This window comes from Labrus mixtus, chromosome 14 (assembly GCF_963584025.1).
Source record: "Labrus mixtus chromosome 14, fLabMix1.1, whole genome shotgun sequence".
Classification (NCBI taxonomy): domain Eukaryota; kingdom Metazoa; phylum Chordata; class Actinopteri; order Labriformes; family Labridae; genus Labrus; species Labrus mixtus.
In genome coordinates this window covers 8618191-8640186 of record NC_083625.1, presented here as the reverse complement: position 1 = coordinate 8640186, position 21996 = coordinate 8618191, and the positions used below count along the sequence as shown (strand labels likewise).

Below are 21996 nucleotides of genomic sequence, written 5' to 3'. Positions count from 1 at the left end.
TCTTACAGACCCACAATCAGTATCAGAAATTCTTTATTTGGCCGTTACAGCAGGAAATCTAGGAATCTAAAACATTTTTTTGACTAAAATGTATCTCTATTTAATTTACCTCCTTTATATATCAGAACCAGAATCAGAATCACTTTATTTATTCCCAGGGGTAAATTTGGGCTTTACAATCGCTTCCACACATATTTTAAACACAAAGAGGTAAGATGAATAAACAAGATATATGGATGACACATGTAAATGCAATTTGCCAAGTAACAAACCACACAAAAAATAGAATAAATAGGAATGTAAGAAATACATCATTAAGTACAGATATCAAATATAGTAGCATGTACAAAATATGAATAGATGTGTGTCTAAACTATGAACATGTGTGCATGATGTAGATTTTTTTAAATTAAATAATAAATAATGAATGGTGTATATATAGTGGTGAAATAAGTCCACAGGTCAGACAGTGTCTGACTCTCAGAGGGAGGAGTTATAGAGTTTGATGTCAACAGGCAGGAACGACCTCCTGTGGCGTTCTGTGGGGCATCATGGGGGAATCAGTCTGCCACTTAACCCCTCAACTTATGCATATCATACTGCAATTAGGTTTCTTTACCAGTAGTTTTAAGCAGATGCTAACATCAAATTTCTACAAGTTATGATGCACATGAGAATAAATTAATGAATTCATGTCATTGTGTGTGAAACAAGGATTCAAGCTTCTAGCAAATCTCAGGCTACACAACAACTCATGTGACTTCAAGCAATACATTCTCCTTTACTTTTTTCACTATCATAGCACCCTGGAGGCGTCACAAAGAAATAAAATGCATATAATTGACAATAAATATAATGCTTCCCAATAAATACATCATACAATTGAGCATAGTTTGTCTTGGTATAAACCCATTATACATCTATGCACTTGTAACAGTCTCCGTATGTTTATATTTGAATTAGGCTAAGCAACATGGACTTAATGTAGGTAGGCTGTTGGTTGATAAACACAAAGTTGTATCACCTTTAAGATTATTTAAAAAAAAAATACTTTACCAGGATTCTTAGGTCTGTTGAATGATTCACTATATGACTTAAAATAAATTGATGGTGGTGGGGGGGGGGGGGGGTCTTTTACTGAACGCTAAATCCTCTATGTACGGCCCTGTCTGGGTCATATTTGCGTCTATTGAGTTTGCTGACTTAAAACAGCCTGACTGCGCCTTTTTTTTTTGAAAATTGCTCACCAGCCGGCCGGCGCTCTGCTCAGCTCAGCCCTCACGCAGTGACAGATAGCTGTCGGTCTGGGCTGAGGGGGAAGGCTATCTCGGAAATAATCTGCCCACGCGTTAAGCTGCTTTATCCCCGCCAAGCCTCAGTCGGACAGACACGGCTGTAGCTCAGTGACCAGTCACAGGGAAGTCCGAATTAGAGAAAGAAAAAGTGACACAGGCTGCGGAGACAAGTTTGAGAAATCTTTTTCAGGGTGATAGGTTGTGGATGAGAGCAGTGTGTGGTGGTTGTTTAGCATACACGGAGACTTGATTGGAGGTCAGACAGACAGAGCTGAAGCTGAACCTGTTGCCGTGTGCGCAGTGTTGGGTGAAGGAGGCAGACAACAAGTACACACTGGGGTTTTAACCACAGCAAGAAGCTGGCACGCGTGTTTCGGGCATGGACAACATTGGATTTTGGATATTCTTGATAACAACTTGTGTAATTCCTGGTAGGATGCTTTTTCTTTTCTTAACACCTGTTCAATAATAATGATGTAATTGATTTCTTTGTAGATAATCAAACCTTCACATAACAGGAAATAGTAAGATTTTGCAAAAGAAAAAAAAGAGGATTCAGTTTACAGTTAAAGCTGATCAATAACTGAAAGGAATTAAAAACAAATGAGATGTTTTTATGTATGTATCTATGTATGTATGTATGTATGTATTTATCTATCTATCATGACTGTTTGTGCTGTTTTATGGGGTTCATTTTTTCCCTTTACAATTTAATAATTCTCATTGTAATGGATTCTCATTGATCCATTTCACCCTGACATCCCAGAAGTATCAAACTTCTCCCATCTTCAAATCAATCCTCTGATATTGTAAAAGTGTTATGTAATGACAAAAGCTATTGTGGCAACATATGGATGTGTAGAGCTGCAGGGACATCTGCTGTGATTGCTTTTTTCACTCAGTAAGTGATAAACCCCCCTTTGCCAGTCAAGCAGTAATTTGCTGCTGTGTGTATGTGTAAAAACTAAGTGTGAGGTTGCACCATGTGGGATTGTCATGTTGAAGGACAGAGCCTGGATTAGAGCTGTACAGGGAGCAGGAAGGGTGTAACATCATGATTGCAGCCAAGTCTCAGCCCAGCCTGCAGACTGCTGCTGCTGCTGCTGCTGCAGTGTATCTGTCTAATGCTGGCTGTTGCACACTCAGAGCACCTCCACAGGTCTCTGTCAGGTGCGCCCTGCGGGTTGACGTGCCACTGATGTTTTAAAAGTTTGCAATCCTCAGCCGCAGAAAGCCGCAGAAAAGACTGGCTGAAACTGACAGACATCCTCATACTTCTTTCATAATCCGGAGTCCAAAGCTGGAACACACAGACGCTCCCCTACAGATATAATCCAGCACAAACACACAGCCCTTCTGTCCTCCTACTCATTTATTTGTCCCTTTTAAATAACACTCCTCCTCCAGAGTCTGCCTATTTCAAACCAATATCTTTTGCCATCATTGGCTTTCAGATGGTTGATCTTCCTCCACAGACTATTTCCCTCCTTCATCCTTCTCTTGGGTTTTTATTTTCATCTCATGTCCCAAAACATAGATGCAGCAGCAGCAGCAGCAGCAGCAGTCATTATAATCCTGTGAGCTGCATGCTGATCACCAGCCAAGTGCACACTCCATGCTTCTGCAGTGCCACAGAGATTACACACCCACACAAACATGCACTCAAGCACGCATGTGCACACAGAATCAAGAAACTCAATCAAAAACAATGAGAGATTAAAATCAATTTAGAGGAAAATAAGAGTAGAATGAGTATCTTCTCCGTTTCAGGAGAAATTGGAAAGGCGCTCACATAATTTGGCAAAGTAGATGCCTGAGAGTCAGAAGTTTTCGGTTAAGAGTTAAAAGAGAGATGCAATTGACCCCAGTTGAGGCAGTGACATTTTGTTATCTCACAAAGCAGTGGGACGTCTTTCAGGCAATGCACAGCGATGCATTTGCAAGGTTTGAGTTCGAGTGTCATGTGTTTTCATTTTTGTGGGTGTATGTGTGTGTGTGTGTTGGTGGCGGTTGCTCTTCGCTCTGCTGCAGGATTCCCTACATTGTAAGTCACAGGGCCAAAGACTCAAACACAGCGTGTAATCCCCGATCAATCACAGATTTGATGGCCTAAAGATTAAACAGTTAATCTGCCCTCTCCTCTTTCTCTCTCTGGGTTTTTCATTTTCTGCTCTGGAAGAGGTCTAAGGCCAAGTGAGCAAAGCTGAAGGTAGATGTAGTGTGGTCAGCTTTAAACATGTTGTTATCATCTTTACTTACTTAACTTCCCATACAGAAGAGTATGATCAAGAGGAAAATGATGCGTGCTTTAAAAATGTAGTTCTGGACATATACTTCCAGTGATGATATTTGCCTTAAGAGAACAGTTAGCTTCTTTCATATTCTGGTCTGCATTTCCCCCCAATGTACTTGAAAATTCAATCAAACTGTACAAAATCCAAAACAAGGGGTTTTGGATTTTTTGATTAAATTCCCTTTTTATCCATGTGCACATTGTTAGGATCACTTGAAGATCACCTGAAGAAGAGGCCTCAATTTGTCCCAGTGTTTAAAAAAATATTATTACTATTATTTTTTAACCTATTTAGAGTTAAGCTTCATCATTTGTCAATAGGCCTCATAATGAGATCGAGTTCATGCTTTCCCCGTCTTTTGCCTCTCCACATGATTATCCTATATAATACAATTGCCTGCTGGAATGTGACTGGACAATTAGTTCTCAGATTCATTTGAAAAATGAGGACACAAACTTAATGTCCCTTTCCTCTAGATTCTGGTCTGGCATGCAGATTTATGTGATAATGGTGATGTTTTTATTTGAATCTTGATGTGATAGTATTATCAACGAATACATTTGGATTGGCCACAATCCTTTTTTTTTTTGCCAGTGTTAATTGGGGGGGGGGAAAGCATGTTAAGCAAGTGAATAACATAATGTGTTTGTTACCTGAGACTCCCTCCAGAGGTGTCACAAACTACTTGCGTCGGAAATTAGTCTAATGTGAGAACCATTGTTTGTATCTAAAGATGAATGATGCATCAGGTGTTGGTATTTTGTGCTGGAGGAGCCAAAGTTGCACAGTAGACTCTGCTGTGGGTTTTATAATAATAATAATAATAATAATAATTTAGCCTTTATTAATCCTACACACACATAGGCTGAAATACACACACATGCACAAACAGGATTCTATGGACATGCATTAGCGGGGGGGGGGGGGGGGGGTCAGGGTGAGGGGGCTGCCCACAGAGGGTGCACCAGAGCGGTTTTGGGGTTTGGTGTCTCACTCAAGGGCACCTCAGCGGTGCTCAAGAGGTGGACTGGCACCTCTCCAGCTACCAGACCATTTTCTGGACTTGGTCTGTGCTGAGACTTGAGCTGGTGACCCTCCAATTCCCAACCCAAGTCCCTACAGACTGAGCTACTGCCGCCCCACTTGCAGTCCCCTCTGCTAACCACAACACACCTTTAACTTACTTTGCAAGATCCCTCAGGTCAGTTGAAAAGTTCACAGTAGAAATTATTCTATTCAAATAGACCCTCACAGTTATGAAAGGTTCAATGACTCTTGTTTCCTCTCCTTGTACATCCTCTACTCTGCTAATATTGTGCACAGCGAAGCCGTGTTAGTCAACATAACTGTCAGTCATGGCGCTGAACCCCTTTTTATAACAACAAATTGTAAATTAAAACAAAGCGTGCAAACAATTGGATTTTAATCAGCATGATAAAAACAAACTAGTTAGTTTCGACCCATGTCCTATCTGTTGACTTGGAGGAGACGAGGCTTCTGACGTATACTGCAGCCAGTCACCCATCTTTTGAAACAGTCTGTGGTGATCCCGTTGTATTTCTCCCAGATAGATGTGGTTTTGCAGCACACATTTGTAAAAGCTTGCAAAGGCAAGTTGTCATAAAAATGTAAAGTCATCGCAAAAAATAAAATCATCTCTGTTTCTGGTACAATCAGGACTAAGGTCTCCCGTAGGTTTGATTTTTGGCTACTGTAGCAGAAATGATTAAGTTAATAAACTTTCAGGTTGTGGGTTTACTACTCATCTAAAATGTGATGAGTGGACACAAATGTGGAGGCTCACAGCACTCTGTGCCACACAGCTTGTAAAGCACTGCCATTGTTTTTTAATAGAAATATAAAAGTCTGGTGTCATGACAGCCCTATAATTGTGCTAGTGTTGCCAAAATTGTTATTTTATTTTTTAAATCTGAATACTACACAATCAGTAATCTCATTCCAAAAAAAAAAACAGTAAAGCAAAGCTTGCCTCTGCCCCTCTGTTGAACTTGGACACATGAGAAAAGGTTATAAATGGCTCTCTACATAATGAATATGATGATGAAAGATGGAGGATATCCTCTCAGGACATAAACAAAATGCCCATCATCACGCTGTGATGCACCTGCTGTTTTTGCATGGTGCACATTCAAGTGTGGAACAATATTGCTTTTGTTTGTTACATTCCCATGTCTGTCTCTCTCCTGAGTGCTGCTGTTTATGGATTATTGTTGAGGACTGCTGAGGTCATTTCCCATAGACTCAACAATAGAAGAATGTGAATGGACAGGGGAGAAAAAGGAAGGTGGGAGCGATGGGGGGCCAGTGCGATATGAGTGTGCTTGTGTGTTTATGTTTGTGTTAGAGCAGTAGGCTCTCTGTCTGTTCTGCCCTCACTTAAAGCCCCTGATAAGCTCAACAACAGAGATCAGTGTGTAGACTGAGAGGGATGCGAGTGTGAGTGTGTGTTTGTAGGAGAAGGTTCAGGCACAAGATTTTACCTCCCTAAAAATGAGCTGAACTGGTCGAAATTACAACCTGAATTGTTACATCAGCTGTGATGTATTTACTGGTTTGAGATATTCCTGTATAAACTATGGAAATAAATCTCCTAGAAAATATTCTCTAAAGATTTAGCTTGACATTTAAGGAAATACTATTATTGACTTTCTTGCTTAAAATATGATGAGAATATTAAGATCACTATCTTATGAAGCTTTAAAGTCAGCAGCAGTTTTGCTCAGCAAAGCACAAAGACAGGAAAGAGATGGAAACTTCTACCCCGTATCACAATCTGCTCAGCAGCCACATACGGCTCAGTATAGAGCCGGGTGGTAATGTACCATAGATTTTCAGAGATTTAAGAAAATCACTGCATCCAGACGAGACCTAGCCCTTCACTTAAATGCTACAAAATACATTTTAAAGCTCCTGTGAGGATTTTTTTTACCTGGTTAGGAAACCGTCTGATATTAATATTAACGCCTCTTTGTGAGCTACAAAAGCAAATGAGACTATCGGCATCATCGAAACGGCTGCCACAGGGTAGGTGTCGTAAAAGGGATAACCAGCATGGTGCAGAACCTTTTTTTTTTTCCACAGCAAAGATTTTCATTGAATGATACATTTGACTGTTTAAAGAAAGCAGATATACATTTTTCATTTTCAAAAAGAGTCCGAATGTACAGGACAAGATCTGCAAGAAGACTTTGTTCACAAGTGGGCACCAGAATCAACACAAACCTAGCTAAAGTTCCTCACAGGAGCTTTAATCTTGTGGATATTATGCGTTTATCACTGAGAGTCAGACGTGCCAGAATCTGAGTTTACATTGTGTAGAGAATTTCCACTCATTGAGCTGTGTGTTTCCTCTGATCCTGACCTGTCTTTGTTGCTACACGCCAAACTCAAATGTAATTCTTCTTTTGTCAAACCCCTCACCGCTTGCCCCAAGAATAGTATGAAAAGCCCTGCACTTCATATTATATCAACCTGTTAGTTTGTCAGTAATTTTACACCTTTAAGACTTCTCCGTCTCCTTTTGAAAGAGTTTTCTAAACTCCATTGCTGCATGCTATGAAATCAAAGCTAAATTTGATTTGGGGAGAGCGGAACATAAGGCAACATTTAAGACTTTTAAAAATATACGTCCTGCTCTCCATCCAAAATCCTTCCTGTCACGCTAAGCTCCGCTTCCAAGCTAACTGCTGGCTTTAGCTTCAAAGATAAAGAAATGTTATGCGCTGATATTTTATTTATCCAATTCATGCCAAAAAACTAAGCAGTTAACCTCACAAATGATCTGCTGCTATTTTCTGACTACAAGTGTAATATTTATTTGAAGAGTAAGATTCAAATGCTCCACGGTGTATGTAGTATTCCAGATCTCATTTGTTTTCTCTTTTGACGCTGCAGCCAGATCTAAAATTGATGAAGTAATGTGATGTAAGCACAATTAGCGCTTAGGCTAAATGGTAAAAAGTCTACCATGATAAAGTGATATAGCATATTTTTTATCTGGGTATGAATGACAATAGTATGTTAAACTACAAAAAGGTCTTTCTTTCTGGTTTGAAGAGTTCAAAACGAGCATGCAGAAACACATTTGTGACGACTGAATCCACAATATTTCCGGGATATCAATTTGAAACAAACAGACCATTTTATTACCAATTACCTAATGCAGATGCTCTTTAATATCCTTAATGGTGTAATCTACTTCCACCGCTCGCCTTCTTACCTCCCTGCGACCCACAGCTTTTTATATAAAGGGACACAAAAGGCTAAGTGAACTGCTCTAATATGAAACTATTAAAGTCATTGAGCTAACAAAATAGATTTAAGTTGTACACGTTATCATGTGATGATCATCATATTTTTGATGATTGATGTCAGCAGAGCAGATGGGTTGTCAGAGGTCTATCTGTGTGTATGTGTTTGCATGCAAAAATATGAATTGCATGCCAAATGCATTTTGGCATTTTAATTTATTTGTCTGCAAATCCCCCCCCCCCCCCCCCAAAAAAAAAACAACAACAACAAACAAACAAAAAAATTCAAGTTAGGAATTAGTGCATGCTTCAGTAATTATCTAATGGAGGCTTTTTCTATCATTAAGAGGATATAAACTGCTGTAAATGGAGACATCTGCCATCAGTTGAATTTAATTTAAATACTAATTTTGTAGTACAATGTTTAAAAAAACAACAACAAGTAAAGTTATCAGCATATACTCACACAATGACAGGTGAAATATCCCTCCTGGTTCATGGGAAGTTGAATCACTGGTATGTAAAGCAATCCGCTTGCTTTATGTGTGCATAGTTTGGATTCCTCTCTGTATTTTATAGTTTGTTGGCTTTCAATTATACAAAAGTACGTCCTTGGTTGTTTTTTTAAAGCATGCTCTAATGTTTTTAAGAAGCCATGTACAGATCAATAAACTTAGTTTCTCTTCATATAAATAAATTCTTTAAAATACAGACATTAGATTTTTGCAAAGTTGGTGTTTTTTTAAGTAGATTGTCTCTCTTCTTCACTCTCTTTGCAATAAGAGGGAATTCAAGCTAATATAAAAGTAACTTTAGTAATATCAGTAATAAAATACAATGTTATTCTACCGCTCCCCACACTCACTGATACTGTTTCTTTGAGAATTTGAAAAAGGTTGTTCCAAAGTTTTAAGCTAGACGAGGCCTCATATAATATTAAAGTATCAGAATCAGAATTCTGAAATTGAATTCTGCTTCTGATATTTCAATCCCAATGCTATTTGATAGCTATCAGAAAACATTCAAAGATCTAAGGTTTTGGCAAATTTTTTAAAGCACTTTTTTACATTTTAGTTGAAGAACCAATGGATTTGGGGCTTTTCTGTGTGGTTACTGTATCCCGGTAAATGTAAGATTCCCATATTTAAGAGGGACTTTGATAGGTTCACAGAATTGTTGTGATTAAATGAAGGATGTAAGCTGTGGTGTCAACAATGATGTAAAGTTGAAGTGGACCTAAAGTCGAACCCTGGGGTACACCACACTTTCAGCAATGCCTATCAGTCGAACCAGCCGTGGGATGTAGTTCTCATGCCTGCAACAAGATAGAATCATAATATTTTAAGATTTTCTTAAGCGGTACAATGTATAAATAATACATATGTAGCTAATTCTCATATTACCAAGTAGTAGTGAACAAATCAGTCCGACTCGGACCAAAATGTTGTTAAACATCAAACTATTATTTCTATTATGTGGAAATTTAAAGCCGCATATCCGCACGTTATCGTCTTCTTTTGTTTTTGTAATGTGCGCTCGCTTTTGGAATTATGTATCCCTCGAGTGCTGCAGATGCTGGGGCAGATCTGTTTTTTATACTCTTAAAGTAGTTCCTCTAGTACTAAGTAAAACCTCTCTGTGTACCTTTTAAGTATATTCAGTAAGACAAACCCATAAATATCAGCAGTACTGAAATGTTACTCGAATGACGTCAATGAGTATTACAGTACTCGAGTACTCAAGAACTCATACCCACCCTTACTTTTGAGACCGGTGCAGTTGTTCTAACAAAGATCAGTAAACAGTGTGTTTGAAATTGATGTTTCTCTTGTAAGATTGTAAGGTTTGTGATTATTATGATCTTTCAATGACGAGGTGAGTAAGGAAAAGGAATAGTTCAGGCTAAAAAGTACCTGCATAAGTTTTAAGAAACCTTCGTATTCAATGTGTTTAAAGATAAACACACTGACTGTTTGGACAAAATTCAAAGTGTTCACCAATATATGTTGTCAACTGTTGACAGAGGAGTATCAATTGACCTATTAGGGGCTTTGTTACTTATACATGAACATACCCAGTAGGGCAGCAAGAGCATGTTCAGCTATATATTACATGCATTACAAAGTCTACGCATCTTGCCTTCTTTAAACCTTCCTGCCGTTTAAAGTGAAAGGAGCGCAAGGAAAATGCTGAATGACAGAAAAGCAGGAGATTTAAATGCCAGCACAAAGGAGCACTGACCCCACGTCTGCTTAAGGTTAACCGGCCTGTGGAAAAATACCATAGAAAACCCTCCGTTTTCTTCATGAATGTATCATTGATGTGTTTCTGCTATAGGGTCTGATAAAAAAGAAAATCTTGATAATGAATTGCAGTCAAGGTGCCAGTGCATAAAAAATGAATCCCAAGAGTCATTGCAGTTATACATCATTTCCTGATGCTCACTGTGTAATGTCAAACCTTTATAAATGGCACAAGAAAAGGTTAAACTTCATTGTTGTTCATTGCATCCCTGCAGGAAATTGCAAGTCGAACCATTTCCCGAGGAAGCTGCTCTAAACAACTCTGGGTTGAAATATGAATATTACTTCATGGTTAACCAGAGGACGCTGTCAGAGATGTGAGCGGCTTTAGTTTTGCTGTCAGCCTGGGGTGTTTTTGATTTGTTGCTCAATGATAGAGACCAGGACATTCATGGTCCAATCAATATTCATCCATTAATAACACGGAAATATTGGACTACATGATGACCTATGGCATCTAATATCTGTTTTGTTTTTTAAATACAATATGTCGGACATGGAATTCCCCCCTGGGTTACAGTCAGAGTATTTAATTCAGCATCATATTCATGTATTAAAATTTCCAGTTGCCGGCTTTGTAGGAACAAGCGTCTACGAAAGTCTGTTACGAAAAAGGCACCTATTTGATTTTTTTCCATGAGCAAACTCAGGGCTGCCATTAAATAGTGGCTGTTTCCATAATTATAACTATTGAGTGAGCAACCATTATGCTGCCGTGTCACATGCAAGCACTCAATATGCACATCTCGGTGTCTTTCATTTCCTGTTACTAGACTCTAATATCACAGCGAGCTCTGAGAGATGAAACTTTCAAAGAGAGATGATAAATATATCTTAGGAGGAAAAAAAGGGCTAGTGATGATCTTGTCCGTGGAATTAATATAATTTATATAACAATGAGGATATGTTGACATTTTTCATTAAAATGTCATTTTAAAAAGTGTATTTGTCCCTATTACTAAAACTAAATATAGTAAGTAAAAAATGGTTTTATAAGGGTTAAGGGCTTAGATTGTCATTTCAACAACTAAAATGGAAAATATCTGCATGCCTTTCTGTCCCCTTAGCAAACATACAATTTGGCTCTTCCCACAATAAAGGGAAAAAGGGATTTTAAAAGGATTACGTATAAAAATAAAAGGATTTCTTCATAAAAAAAAAAAGTTAGTAATAATAAAGAAATATATTATAAAATAGACTTTGGGTAATATGATCAAAGATGGCTTATAGTTTCTGACTGAGGTACAATAGCATCAAAGGTATCTGTCTGTGTGTGATCATGTGTTTTAATGAAAACGAGAGCAGCCAATGTCCTGAGCTGTTTGGTTCATTGTACCATCGTCGTTCTTTATTCTATAAAAATAATTATTTTACTCCTCCTGAAGCCAGATTAAATATATTGTTGCTTTTAGTTTATCGGACAAAAACAACACATGAACACACGTGACTCACGTACGCTCAGAAAGTGGGCGTGGCGCAGCTGTGGATTTGTTAAAGGGGATCAGTAAGTCAGTGGGAACAGTAACCGAACAAATCATGTTTATTTATACCTCGGTCTAATCCGAAACCTTTGACCCCAGCTCACCTCTAACGCTGCTAAAATGCATCGCCTCTGACAGATCAGCTCACTTTATCTGCTCAACATGCTGTGCTGACTGTGAACAGCTTAGAGAGTGCCTGTCTGATGCAGCCAACATGTGTTTATTTGTGGTCTGTGTGTATTTCTGATGTGTTTAAGTATGTATGTGTGGGTCAGGCATAGGTGAAAGTGGTTATCTTTAACCCTTGTGTTTCTCCTCCAGGGATAAATGGCCAGACTGTGGAAATGGATGATGGGAAGTGGGGGTATGTTGGCTCAAAGGTGGATCTTCGTTGTCGGTTCATCAATAGTTCCCCGCCTGTCAAAATCTCACAGGTAACACTGTCGATGGCCCACCTGAGCATGGGGATCACACCCAATTTTTTGTATGACATCATAAAATAAATGACCCGATGATAAAACTGGATCGAAAAGACAACTGTTTTTCTCTCGCATGTCATACTCAGTTGATAGCCTAGACAGCGAGATAATCACTCCGTCAATTAAATACGCAAGACAAAGATCAAGGGATTAAGGTCTTGAGTGGAAGCCTTGTTTTTGTGTCTGGTAATGATGATAAAACAGCACATTTTACATGTTTACTCTAAGATATTTGTGTTCCTATTAAACTGTTCACCAGGATAAGAAAGTATTTGATAATAATTAGAGTGACTTGAAATGTAGCTATCCATGACTGGACCTCAATTCGCTTGTGCTTTGCAATTTAAAAAAAAATACAGAACCATCTAGTTTTAGTTAGTCTCATGACTTTCACAAAATGTTTGCATCTATAACAAATCAAACATGTTTGTGCCAAATAAAATGCAAATATGAGAGCATGGATGTGGATGTAAGTTTTCGTCTCGCCACTGCTGTGTGGGCCTCGGATATTGCTAGCGATGATATAAGCAAGCAACTTAAGTTAGCCGATTGTTTGTCGCGTATCTGATCGGACAAACATTAGCATCGTAACATTAGCTGATAAATTTATCTGCAAAAGGAAGCTATAAAATGTACAAACCGGAAAACAACCTGAGGAGTCTGGATGAATATGCTGACATTAGCAATAAGAGACAAAATTTTGCTACGTCAGCTAGATAACAGGCTCAACCACTAGAAAACAAGCTTGCGTGGGCCAACCACATAAATGTACCTAATGGATCAAAAACTTAAAAAAAAGCTTTTGCTTACATTATTTTTGCCTGACTTGTTCAATAGAAATCTAGTTGATAACACATTTTTGTGCCTTGTTTGACTTTGAGAAATAAGTCAACAGTCTGTTTAAGGCAACCTGGAAATACAGGGAAGGTTCTAAAATACAATTTAATCAATAAACTGCTTCATCTCATAAATGACTTTGTTAATAGTAGCTTTCCAAAACCTGATTCTTAAACATCTAGTACGGCGCATTGTTTACTTCAAGATGCTACATTTAATTTATGTATGACATTGCAGAAACAATATGACAATATAACCCCAAACCTAACAACTGTTTATTATCAACTGTGGTTTAATTTAAAAAAATTGAACAAAGTTTGTCAGTGTAATGTTCATATTTGTAATCGCTCCTGCCAAGTGGAAAGTAAAGTCAGTTATTACATCTAATGCAGGAAAGAGTCTCTGATGAAATAAACAGCACTATGTAATGATGAGAGGAAAAAATAGTGCATGTTTGTCTCCATGTAATTTCCATTCAATTAAATACGGGAAAATGTCATTTTGCAACTATAAGAGGGGGCATAACTGAGGACTTAAAATTATGTATTTTAATAGCAGGCTGAAGTCAACATTCATTTTTTGTTTATCAGTGACCCGAACACTATCCATCCATCCACTGACGATACTCTTTTAAGGGTTGTGCAGGGCTGTAGCCTATTCTAGCTGTCATTGGACGAGAGGCTGGGTACGTCCTAAGCCCAGGGCTGACCTATAGAGACAAACAAACATTGACACATAAACATAACGTTAGGCAATTCAGAGTCACCATTTAAACCAACGAGCATGTCTTTGGAATCTGGGAGGACATCAGAGGACTTAGAGAGATCCCACACTAGCCGAGAGAGAACACGTGAATTCCACGCTAAAAGCTCCTATGCAGACAGTTGGTTGAAACCAAGAGGCTTCTGGCTGTGAGACGCAGTGCTAACCACCATAACACCGTATAACATATAACATACTGTGTCCCCTCAGTAACTTCATCCATCAATTTCATCCATTCTTCTCTCTCAAGGTGACATGGCAGAAACTGGTGAACGGCACCAAGCAGAACGTGGCGATCGCCAACCCCTCTCTTGGTGTGTCTGTTGCCCCGCCCTACAGGGACCGAGTGGTCTTCAAAAACGGAGCAGTGAGGCGACGAACTCCAAATCTAGAGGACACCACTATCACCTTTTCCTCGCTGCGTCTCGTTGATGAATGCACCTACATCTGCGAATACACAACGTTCCCCGCAGGGAACAGAGAAAACACAGTAAATCTCACTGTCTTCGGTGAGACGGATGTGTAATGGTCTGGGCCTTAAGTTGAAAACTGTGAAACACAACTAATCTTAAAAAACTCAAACTGTTTTGTTTTTACACTAAGGTTTAAGTGTGTATTAAAACATTTTAATTTAATGAGTTAGTCACTGAGTTTGGAGAAGCTTGAATTTGGAAAATGCTGCCAGCTTCTAATCAAAACTAACAGCTCCAGGCTCCAGCGTCATGTTTACTTGTGTGCAGTTATGCACTTTTAAAATGTTGCTTATAGGTTATAGAGGAAATCAGCCTCTAATGATTCAAAAATGGTGTGTAGGAGAATTCTCTTTTAATTGATAACGTTAGACCTACACTCACATAGGATGAACAATACCTGTAGGACACAAATCATGACATTATAGCTTGTGACTTAATTCAATCAGCTCCAATGAATATAACACTTTAAATGGGGCGCTGGTATTGGTTAGTGCGCACGCCCCATTTATGGAGGCTGCGGTCGACCCAGGTTCAAATCCAACCTGTGGCTCCTTCCCCGCATGTCATTCCCTGCTCTCTCTCTCTCTCCCTGATTTCTGACTCTATCCACTGTCCTATCTCTACAATAAAGGCACAAAACGCCCAAAAATAAATCTTTAAAAAAAAAGAAGAATATAACGGTTTAAATGACTGATGCGAGCAAATCGATTACCAAACCAAATGCTGTTTAGATGTAAATAAAATGTTAAATGGGGTTAACCTGTCAGGAATTTGAATGGGCAGGTATATGTTAAAAATAGATCAACATCATATCTTTGTTGTTTTTCACTACCTCAGTTCGCCCCACAACTCAGATGAGTCTGTCCACGCCAACCCTTGTGGCTCGCTCGTCCAATCTGAAAACACCAGTGGCCAGCTGCGTTTCATCCAATGGAAAACCACCTGGCACAATCAGGTGTGTGTTTATGTGTGTGTGTGTGTGTGTGTGTGTGTGTCTGTGTGAGTGTAAAATGTATGCTTTAGTGTTTCAGCTCCTCATTTTTAACTCTGTCATCACAAATCAGGACGCATCTCTGTGTGATGACACTGATTCCGTGTTGATGTTGTGTTCAGGTGGGAGACGAGGGTGCCAGGAGAAGTGACAACCACAGAATTCAGAAACTCAGACGGGACATTCACTGTTCAAAGCGACTACATTTTGGTGCCAAGCAGAGATACACACAAGGAGACACTCACCTGTGTCACCTCATACAACGAGGAGGTCTTCACTGACAGTGTCACCCTGGATATTCAGTGTACGTTTTTTTTTCTCACAGACAACATTAAGCACATAGCTATACAGATTTAACTAAGTATGAAAGCTGAATGTTTTTTTAATTTTTTTATTTTGAATCAGATGAGCCAGATGTTTCAGTGGATGGGTTTGATGGAAACTGGTACCTGAACAGAGAAAATGTCCAGCTGAGCTGCCAAGCTGATGCCAACCCAGCCGCCTCTCTGTATCAGTGGCGACTGTGAGTACAACTTTGTTTGTATGCGTTCAAATTTACTGATAGAGTTAGGTCATTTTAATACTGAGATTAAGGAGGTTATTGTCAAGGCATAGATTACTTTCAAAAGGGTGACTTTAAAATATGACAAAAAAATGTATAAAATAAATGTCCAAAAGCTGAATAAATCCCTCCCACTCTGTATCATAAAATTAAGTTGCAAGTGTAGATTGAAGTTTGTGTCCTACTTGCACTTTCTTTAAGTGTTATTTTCTTATTTATTCTTCAGTGTAAATGGCACAATACCAAGCAATGCAGAGATCCGAGAAAATATCCTTACCTTTAAAGGGCCAATCACGTATGAGGTCCAGGGCACCTATGTGTGTGATGCCACCAACAGCATTGGGACGCGATCAGCCTCTGTGGAGGTCAGCATTATAGGTATGTTTACCTGGGCTCCGGACGAAAACTATGACTGCTACTGATGTTACTTATAGTTTGTAATTAAAGTGTTTCTTTAAATGCAAACATCAGTTATAGGGAATCATAAAGCTAACATGAAATGTGCTTGATGTTTTCTTTTTAGAAAAGCCACTACCACAGATTGCAACAGGCGATGTCATCAGCGTAGTTGCCTTATTACTTGCTGCTGGAGTGCTCATGGGCATTACGATAACAGTCCTGGTGCTCAAAATAAGAAGCCGGAAAGACGACTCCTCGTATGTAAACAGTCCATTATTTCTCCTTCCATTTGTTTCCTTTGTTTGCCGGTTATTCATTTGTAGATGTTTTGTACCCTGGAGTACCATCCTCATCTTTTATTCTCTTTTCCTCCTTGATCAGAAATGACTCTCCGTCCAAAAAACTGTCACAGCCGATAAGGAAAAGACCAGCCGATGACATCCAGGTACCTTTGAAATGCCACATGTTCAAAGAGTTGCCAGTGTGCTCAAGTGCATCAAAATAGAAAATACAAAAACTGCCAAAGGGCATTAATCCCATAAGGCCTGAAGGCTAAAAGAAGCTCCGAACGAGTAAATTTAAACCTGGTCACAGTGGGTAACCTACTGATACAGGTCAGTGGGTTGGAAAAAAACAAAATAATAACGAACTTGAATGCCACTTGTTTTTTTATCAGTGTGTTTAAGATTACAAAGTATGTTCCATAATCATTGCCTTTTATTAATAGTTTCTGTTATAATTAACAATGATGTAGATGATATAAATTAACTTTAACTGGTGTCTGTGCTCTTATAAGAAGGATACATTTATAATTTGTCCTGCTGTAACAGTAGAATAAGAGAAAGTTTGAAAAACAATCCATACACATTCACATAGTCCTTAGTGGAGGTTTAATCAGGTTAAAAACTGACCTGATAAACGCCTGTGTTGGTAGCTTCAGTAGTGTAACTCTATCATAAGCATTGCTTTACATAGATGAACAACAGTTTATCATTACACAGTTTTTTTTGTGGAATTAGGCTCTGTACTATACCAGAGCTTGTTAATTAATTGGTGCAAACTGTAGGACCAAAATGGCTTCATTCTAGGTGGAATCGGTGTGATCAGAGGAGTTGTGGGTGAAGTGCTTTACAATTGTGTTTAATTGTGTTGTACAGTTTTAAAGACTATAGTTTAAATGACCATTCAGGAAACAGGTATGTTAAGCTGACACCTTTAACAGGAGGATGTCAGATGCATTTTACTGATCAACTTTATGGCGTTACACAGCAGTAAAAAAGTGTTTACTTTCACTAATGGGTTGTGTGTACTCTGCAGTATATACACTGTTTTGAATGCATGTTTTCCCCCAAAAACTAAAACATTCTGACAATTCTTTAACCAGCATTGTTAACATCATTTTTTTTTTAAACGGTCTTCTTCTCCTCTTCTTTATGATGCAAGGTTACCTTACATGCTCCTGCTACCTTTGAATCAGTATAAAAAAGCTTGAAATCTTTAGTAGTACCGTCACTACACCTTATTTATTTGAGTGCTAACAATGGGAACCTGTCTAAATTAGACTTAAGCCTTGCTTGAAGGATGAAAGACTTTTATCTTGGTGTCAAATCACTGTTGTCTGTAAATATAGTCAGTTGAATTTATAAATTCTGCATTGACTGGGATACTTAATGAGACACTGCTCTTTTACTTGTGCTGTCAGTGCCTACACATACCAGGATGCATTGTGTTAGAGGTGCCACTACCTTGAAGATTCTTGCATTGGCCATATAGTCTTGCTAATAAAATTAAGGCGGAATAACTGAATTAGCCAAAAAACTATAAAAATGTATCCCCATTCATAACATTGTCCATCCATCCATTTTCTTCCGCTTTTTTCCGAGGTTGGGTCACGGTGGCAGCAGAAAAAGTAAGTCAACCCAGATAACCCTCACCGTCACAACGGTTTCCAGCTCCTCTTTTGGGATTCTGAGGCGCTCAAAGGGCAAGTGGAGTATATAAACCCTCCAGCGAACTCTGGGTTTACCCCACTTTCTCCTCTTAGTTGGGCGTGCCCATAAAACCTCAGAAGAGACACATCCTAATCAGATGCCAGAACCACCTCAACTGGCTCATTTCCATGCAAAGGAGTAGCAGCTCTACTCCAGGCCTGCCCCAAATACTTCATCTCACCCTTTCTCCAAGGCTGAGCCCAGCCACACTCTGGAGGAAACTTGTTTCGGCTGCTTGTATTTTTGATCTTAAGCCTTTGGTTGCCACCCATCGCTCATGGCCATAGGTTAAATCAAGAGCTTTCCCCTCAGGCTAAGATCCCTCTTCATCACAACGTTTCGGTACAATGCCCGCATTACGGCCCACACTGAGCCAATCCTCCTGTCAATCTCACGCCCCCTTTTACCCTCACACCGGGGTAAACAAGACCCCAGTATACTTAAATCCCTTCACTTGGGGAAAGGACTCACTCCCCATGCGGAGGTAGCACTGTTTCCCCGGGGGAGAACCATGGCCTGGGACTTGGAGTTCCCATCCCTGTCATCCCAGTTGCTTCTGCAAACTGCCCCAATGTCTGCTGGAGGTCCCAGCATGGGGAAGCCAACAAAACCACATCATCTGCAAAAAGCAGAGATGAGATTTAGAGGCCCCCATACTAGAACCCCCCCGGCTGCGCAAGCACACCAGTGACGTGTCTGACTTTGTGCCGAGGATGCAGACACAGCTCCAACTTTGGTCGTACAGGTTCCAGATGGCCCGTATAGCAACAGCCCCGGAACCCCGTATTCCTGCTGTACCTCCCACAGGACACTGTCATAAGCCTTCTCCAAGTCTACAAAGCACATGCAGACTTGATGAGTACCCTTAGGTTAACCAAGCCCGAAATGTCCACCAGTTGGTTCTAAGGTTGCCATCACGACAGACACAAATGGTCTACTGGCTGCCGCTCCTACAAGCCGCTTCCACAATAGAGACTTTGAACATGAACCACTCAGAATCCATGTCACCAACCTCCCCCGGATGAAAGAGATATTCTTTCGGAATTGGACAGGGTTCCTCACGGACAGGGTTCTCTGCCAGATGTTTCCAGTTCCCCCGCACTGCACTTTTAGGCTTACCAGGTCTGTCCAGCAGAACTTCCCTGCCGTCTGAGCCAACTAACCACAAAGTTGAACATCGATCTTTAGCCCAGCCTGTTCTGGTACAAAGTACACTTATGAACACCACTACGCTCAAACATGGTGTTCATTTTGGCCAATCCATGACAAGCACAGAAGTCCAATAACAAAGGCCGACCCTCCCCTTACCCAAAGACTAAAATAACAATAAAAGACGTTTCTCACAGTACAATACACCCAGCTAGAAGAAAGACGATACAGCAATTCTGCAATAATTGACGTATTGCAAGAAAATACTATAATGATTTGTCACAATATTTGATTAACTGGAGAATATTAAATGCCCCTAAAAAGGTCAATTTCACCTCTTTTCACGCTTCAATCTCTTGTCATTTCGCTGTTGTCTGACTGTATCCCCCTGTCTTCTTCTGATTCTTCCTCTTCTTTTAACCCGCTTGTCTTCTTCGGCCATGTAACTTCAGCCAGGTTACCTTCATGCAGGTCATACACGCTACCATGAGGGGTTGGGCAGAAGTGACGCATCTATTCAATTGGCTGGGAAATCTGTTAAAAAGAGAGCTATTTTTTAGTTAATATTTGATATTTGGCAACAGTTATTCTATAATCATTTCATACAAATCAGGATGACGATATATTGCCTAATCAATATTTTTTTCCTTAGTATTAACTGTGCACCTTATATACTTTTCCAATTATTGAGCCTTTGTATTGTTTCTCATAGCACACCATGTTTATCATGTCTGTCGTCTCTTCACAGCATTCAGGACGATTTTATGAAGAACTCCCAAACACAGCTGACTACGTGAGCTACAGGCTGGCCTGCAACAAGGAGGACTATCCTGAGCCCTACTCCCCTCCCATCAACCCTCCTCTGTCATTTCTGCCCCAGCACCCTTACCATTCATCACACACAACCCCCGCAACCAGCAGCAGCAGTAGTAACACCATGTCAAAAAACACTTTCTCTCCTCCTCCGCACACCACAGCCATCTTTAAATACCCCTCAGTACCAGGCCTGTCTTCACCTCCCCCAGGAGTGGGGGCGTATACTTTTCCCAAAGAGCAGTACGTCTGAACCAGCACTGAATTTGTCTCAAACTGAAACTGCTTCAATGAGGACAGATGACACAACACGATTTTCCTCCAAACCTTTCCTGTAAGGGAGATTTTGTTTGACCCTGGACTATCAGGCGGTGTCTTTGCACCCTCTGCATCTTTGTGGACAGCTCCGGGGGGGGCAAAGGACAATTCAGCTTCTGATGTCAGACTTTGACTTTGAAAAGTCCCATTTTTAAATATTTTATTGTTTTGTTGTGTCTTTTATTATATAATCTATTTTGTGAAAAGGGAAGATTGTTGGACCATGATTTAATGTCATTTGAAAAATGTATATTGAATGGATGTATTACATTTGATTTGGAAATGCTTACAACATAGGATTATTTCTTGATCTCCGATGTGTTCAACCCCTACTTTATCTGATATTGTGTAATTTTGTAGAAAAAAAAAAAAAGAAAAAAAGTATAACAGTGTAATTCTTTATCTCTGAGGCCCATTCTTTTTATCCTGCAACATTCATACCCATAATCCTTTCACCGTAGAACAGAGGAACTCACCTTTCATGTAGCCCCTGTTCAGATAAAATACTTTGAATGTGTTTTCGTATTTTGTATCATGCTTTTCTTTGCATTTGAAAAAAAAAACAACACATTTTTATGTACTGAAGAAATGGTGTTGTTTCAAGAAATTTATGTTTTTATTCATGGTTTTAGTTTTCACTGAGATTGGTTGTTGGATGAGCCTTGAATTTATAGCATTTAAATAAAAATGACCATGTTAACTTGTGTTAATGGTGACTGAAAATATGAAACCATATACTTACTATTCCACACTCTTGCCTTTAAAAGTCTCTTTGTATACAATGAAATATCCATTAACAGTTACAAATCTGCTCTGGGCTCTTTTCTTGATGTTGTTAAAGAGTAGTTTGGATGGTTAGTTTATTTGTAACCGTATCAGCCAGATAAATCATAATGTTGGTGGTCAGTTTTCTTTTTAGGCTCAAACTGAAATATGCCTTTTTGAACTGTTAGATTGATTGTCATTAAATGTTGTACTGTTGAATGGCCTTAAGAGGATGATTGTTTCAGAAGTTCCTCCAGTAGGCCAAAGGTCCCAATTATAATTTGCTAACTAACAACTACCTTGCTAACATGTAATACTGAAACAACAAACATTGTTACCTTATTAATCACGTTACCATTGCATGCTAACCTTAGCTTTGAGCTCTAGGCACAGTTGTGACAGTACAGTATCAGACCTACTTGCTTGTCCCATTGACTGTACAGGCACTAATTATTCAGGATTAGCCTGGTTGCCATTTTTTTATATTGAAAACTGTCATAATAAATCATCTGTTCCTGTTTGATGGGGTCAAACAGAGTTCAGTATAGGGATTTGTTGTGGCTTCATAAGCCTCTGGTATTTGGTGTTTAATCATAAAATGATGTGTTACAAATTTGAGAGTATGGTTTATTATCCACAAAAAATAAAACAAAACAAAACGTCATTATTATGAGCTAACTACATTCACTGAAAAAAAAAATGTTTTCTTTTTTTTCCCAAAGCTATGGAGTCATGATCATATTTTCATGGACGTTTAAAAACAAAGAAATAATGTAATGCTAGTGCGTCCATATAGAAAGTCAAGAGGAGAAG

The 21996-nt window shown here is 39.2% G+C and overlaps 1 protein-coding gene across 3 annotated transcripts; it reads left to right on the top strand.

Annotated features, from left to right (window-relative positions):
- Positions 1-1190: 1190 nt before the first annotated feature.
- nectin1a (nectin cell adhesion molecule 1a) lies at positions 1191-20787 on the top strand. 3 transcript variants are annotated; one of them, XM_061054868.1, is made up of 11 exons: positions 1191-1726; positions 11966-12078; positions 13973-14231; positions 15033-15150; positions 15309-15490; positions 15592-15709; positions 15975-16126; positions 16272-16404; positions 16529-16592; positions 18031-18056; positions 20036-20218. In XM_061054868.1, the coding sequence occupies exons 1-11, from the start codon at positions 1675-1677 to the stop codon at positions 20082-20084; spliced, it is 1266 nt and encodes a 421-aa protein (XP_060910851.1). In that variant the 5' UTR covers positions 1191-1674; the 3' UTR covers positions 20085-20218. The 3 variants fall into 3 exon arrangements, with proteins under 3 accessions (XP_060910851.1, XP_060910849.1, XP_060910850.1); XM_061054866.1 differs by lacking the exon at positions 18031-18056 and having other exon boundaries at positions 1197-1726; positions 20036-20786; XM_061054867.1 differs by lacking the exons at positions 1191-1726; positions 18031-18056 and adding an exon at positions 11815-11873 and having other exon boundaries at positions 20036-20787.
- The last annotated feature ends 1209 nt before the right edge of the window (positions 20788-21996 follow it).

Bases quoted from the DNA above. Each gene is read 5' to 3' on its own strand.
- nectin1a (XM_061054866.1), top strand. From the start codon at position 1,675: ATGGACAACATTGGATTTTGGATATTCTTGATAACAACTTGTGTAATT. The intron at 15,491-15,591 runs GTACGTTTTTTT...ATTTTGAATCAG, and splicing joins TGTCACCCTGGATATTCAGT to ATGAGCCAGATGTTTCAGTG. The intron at 16,405-16,528 runs GTATGTAAACAG...CTCCTTGATCAG, and splicing joins AGCCGGAAAGACGACTCCTC to AAATGACTCTCCGTCCAAAA.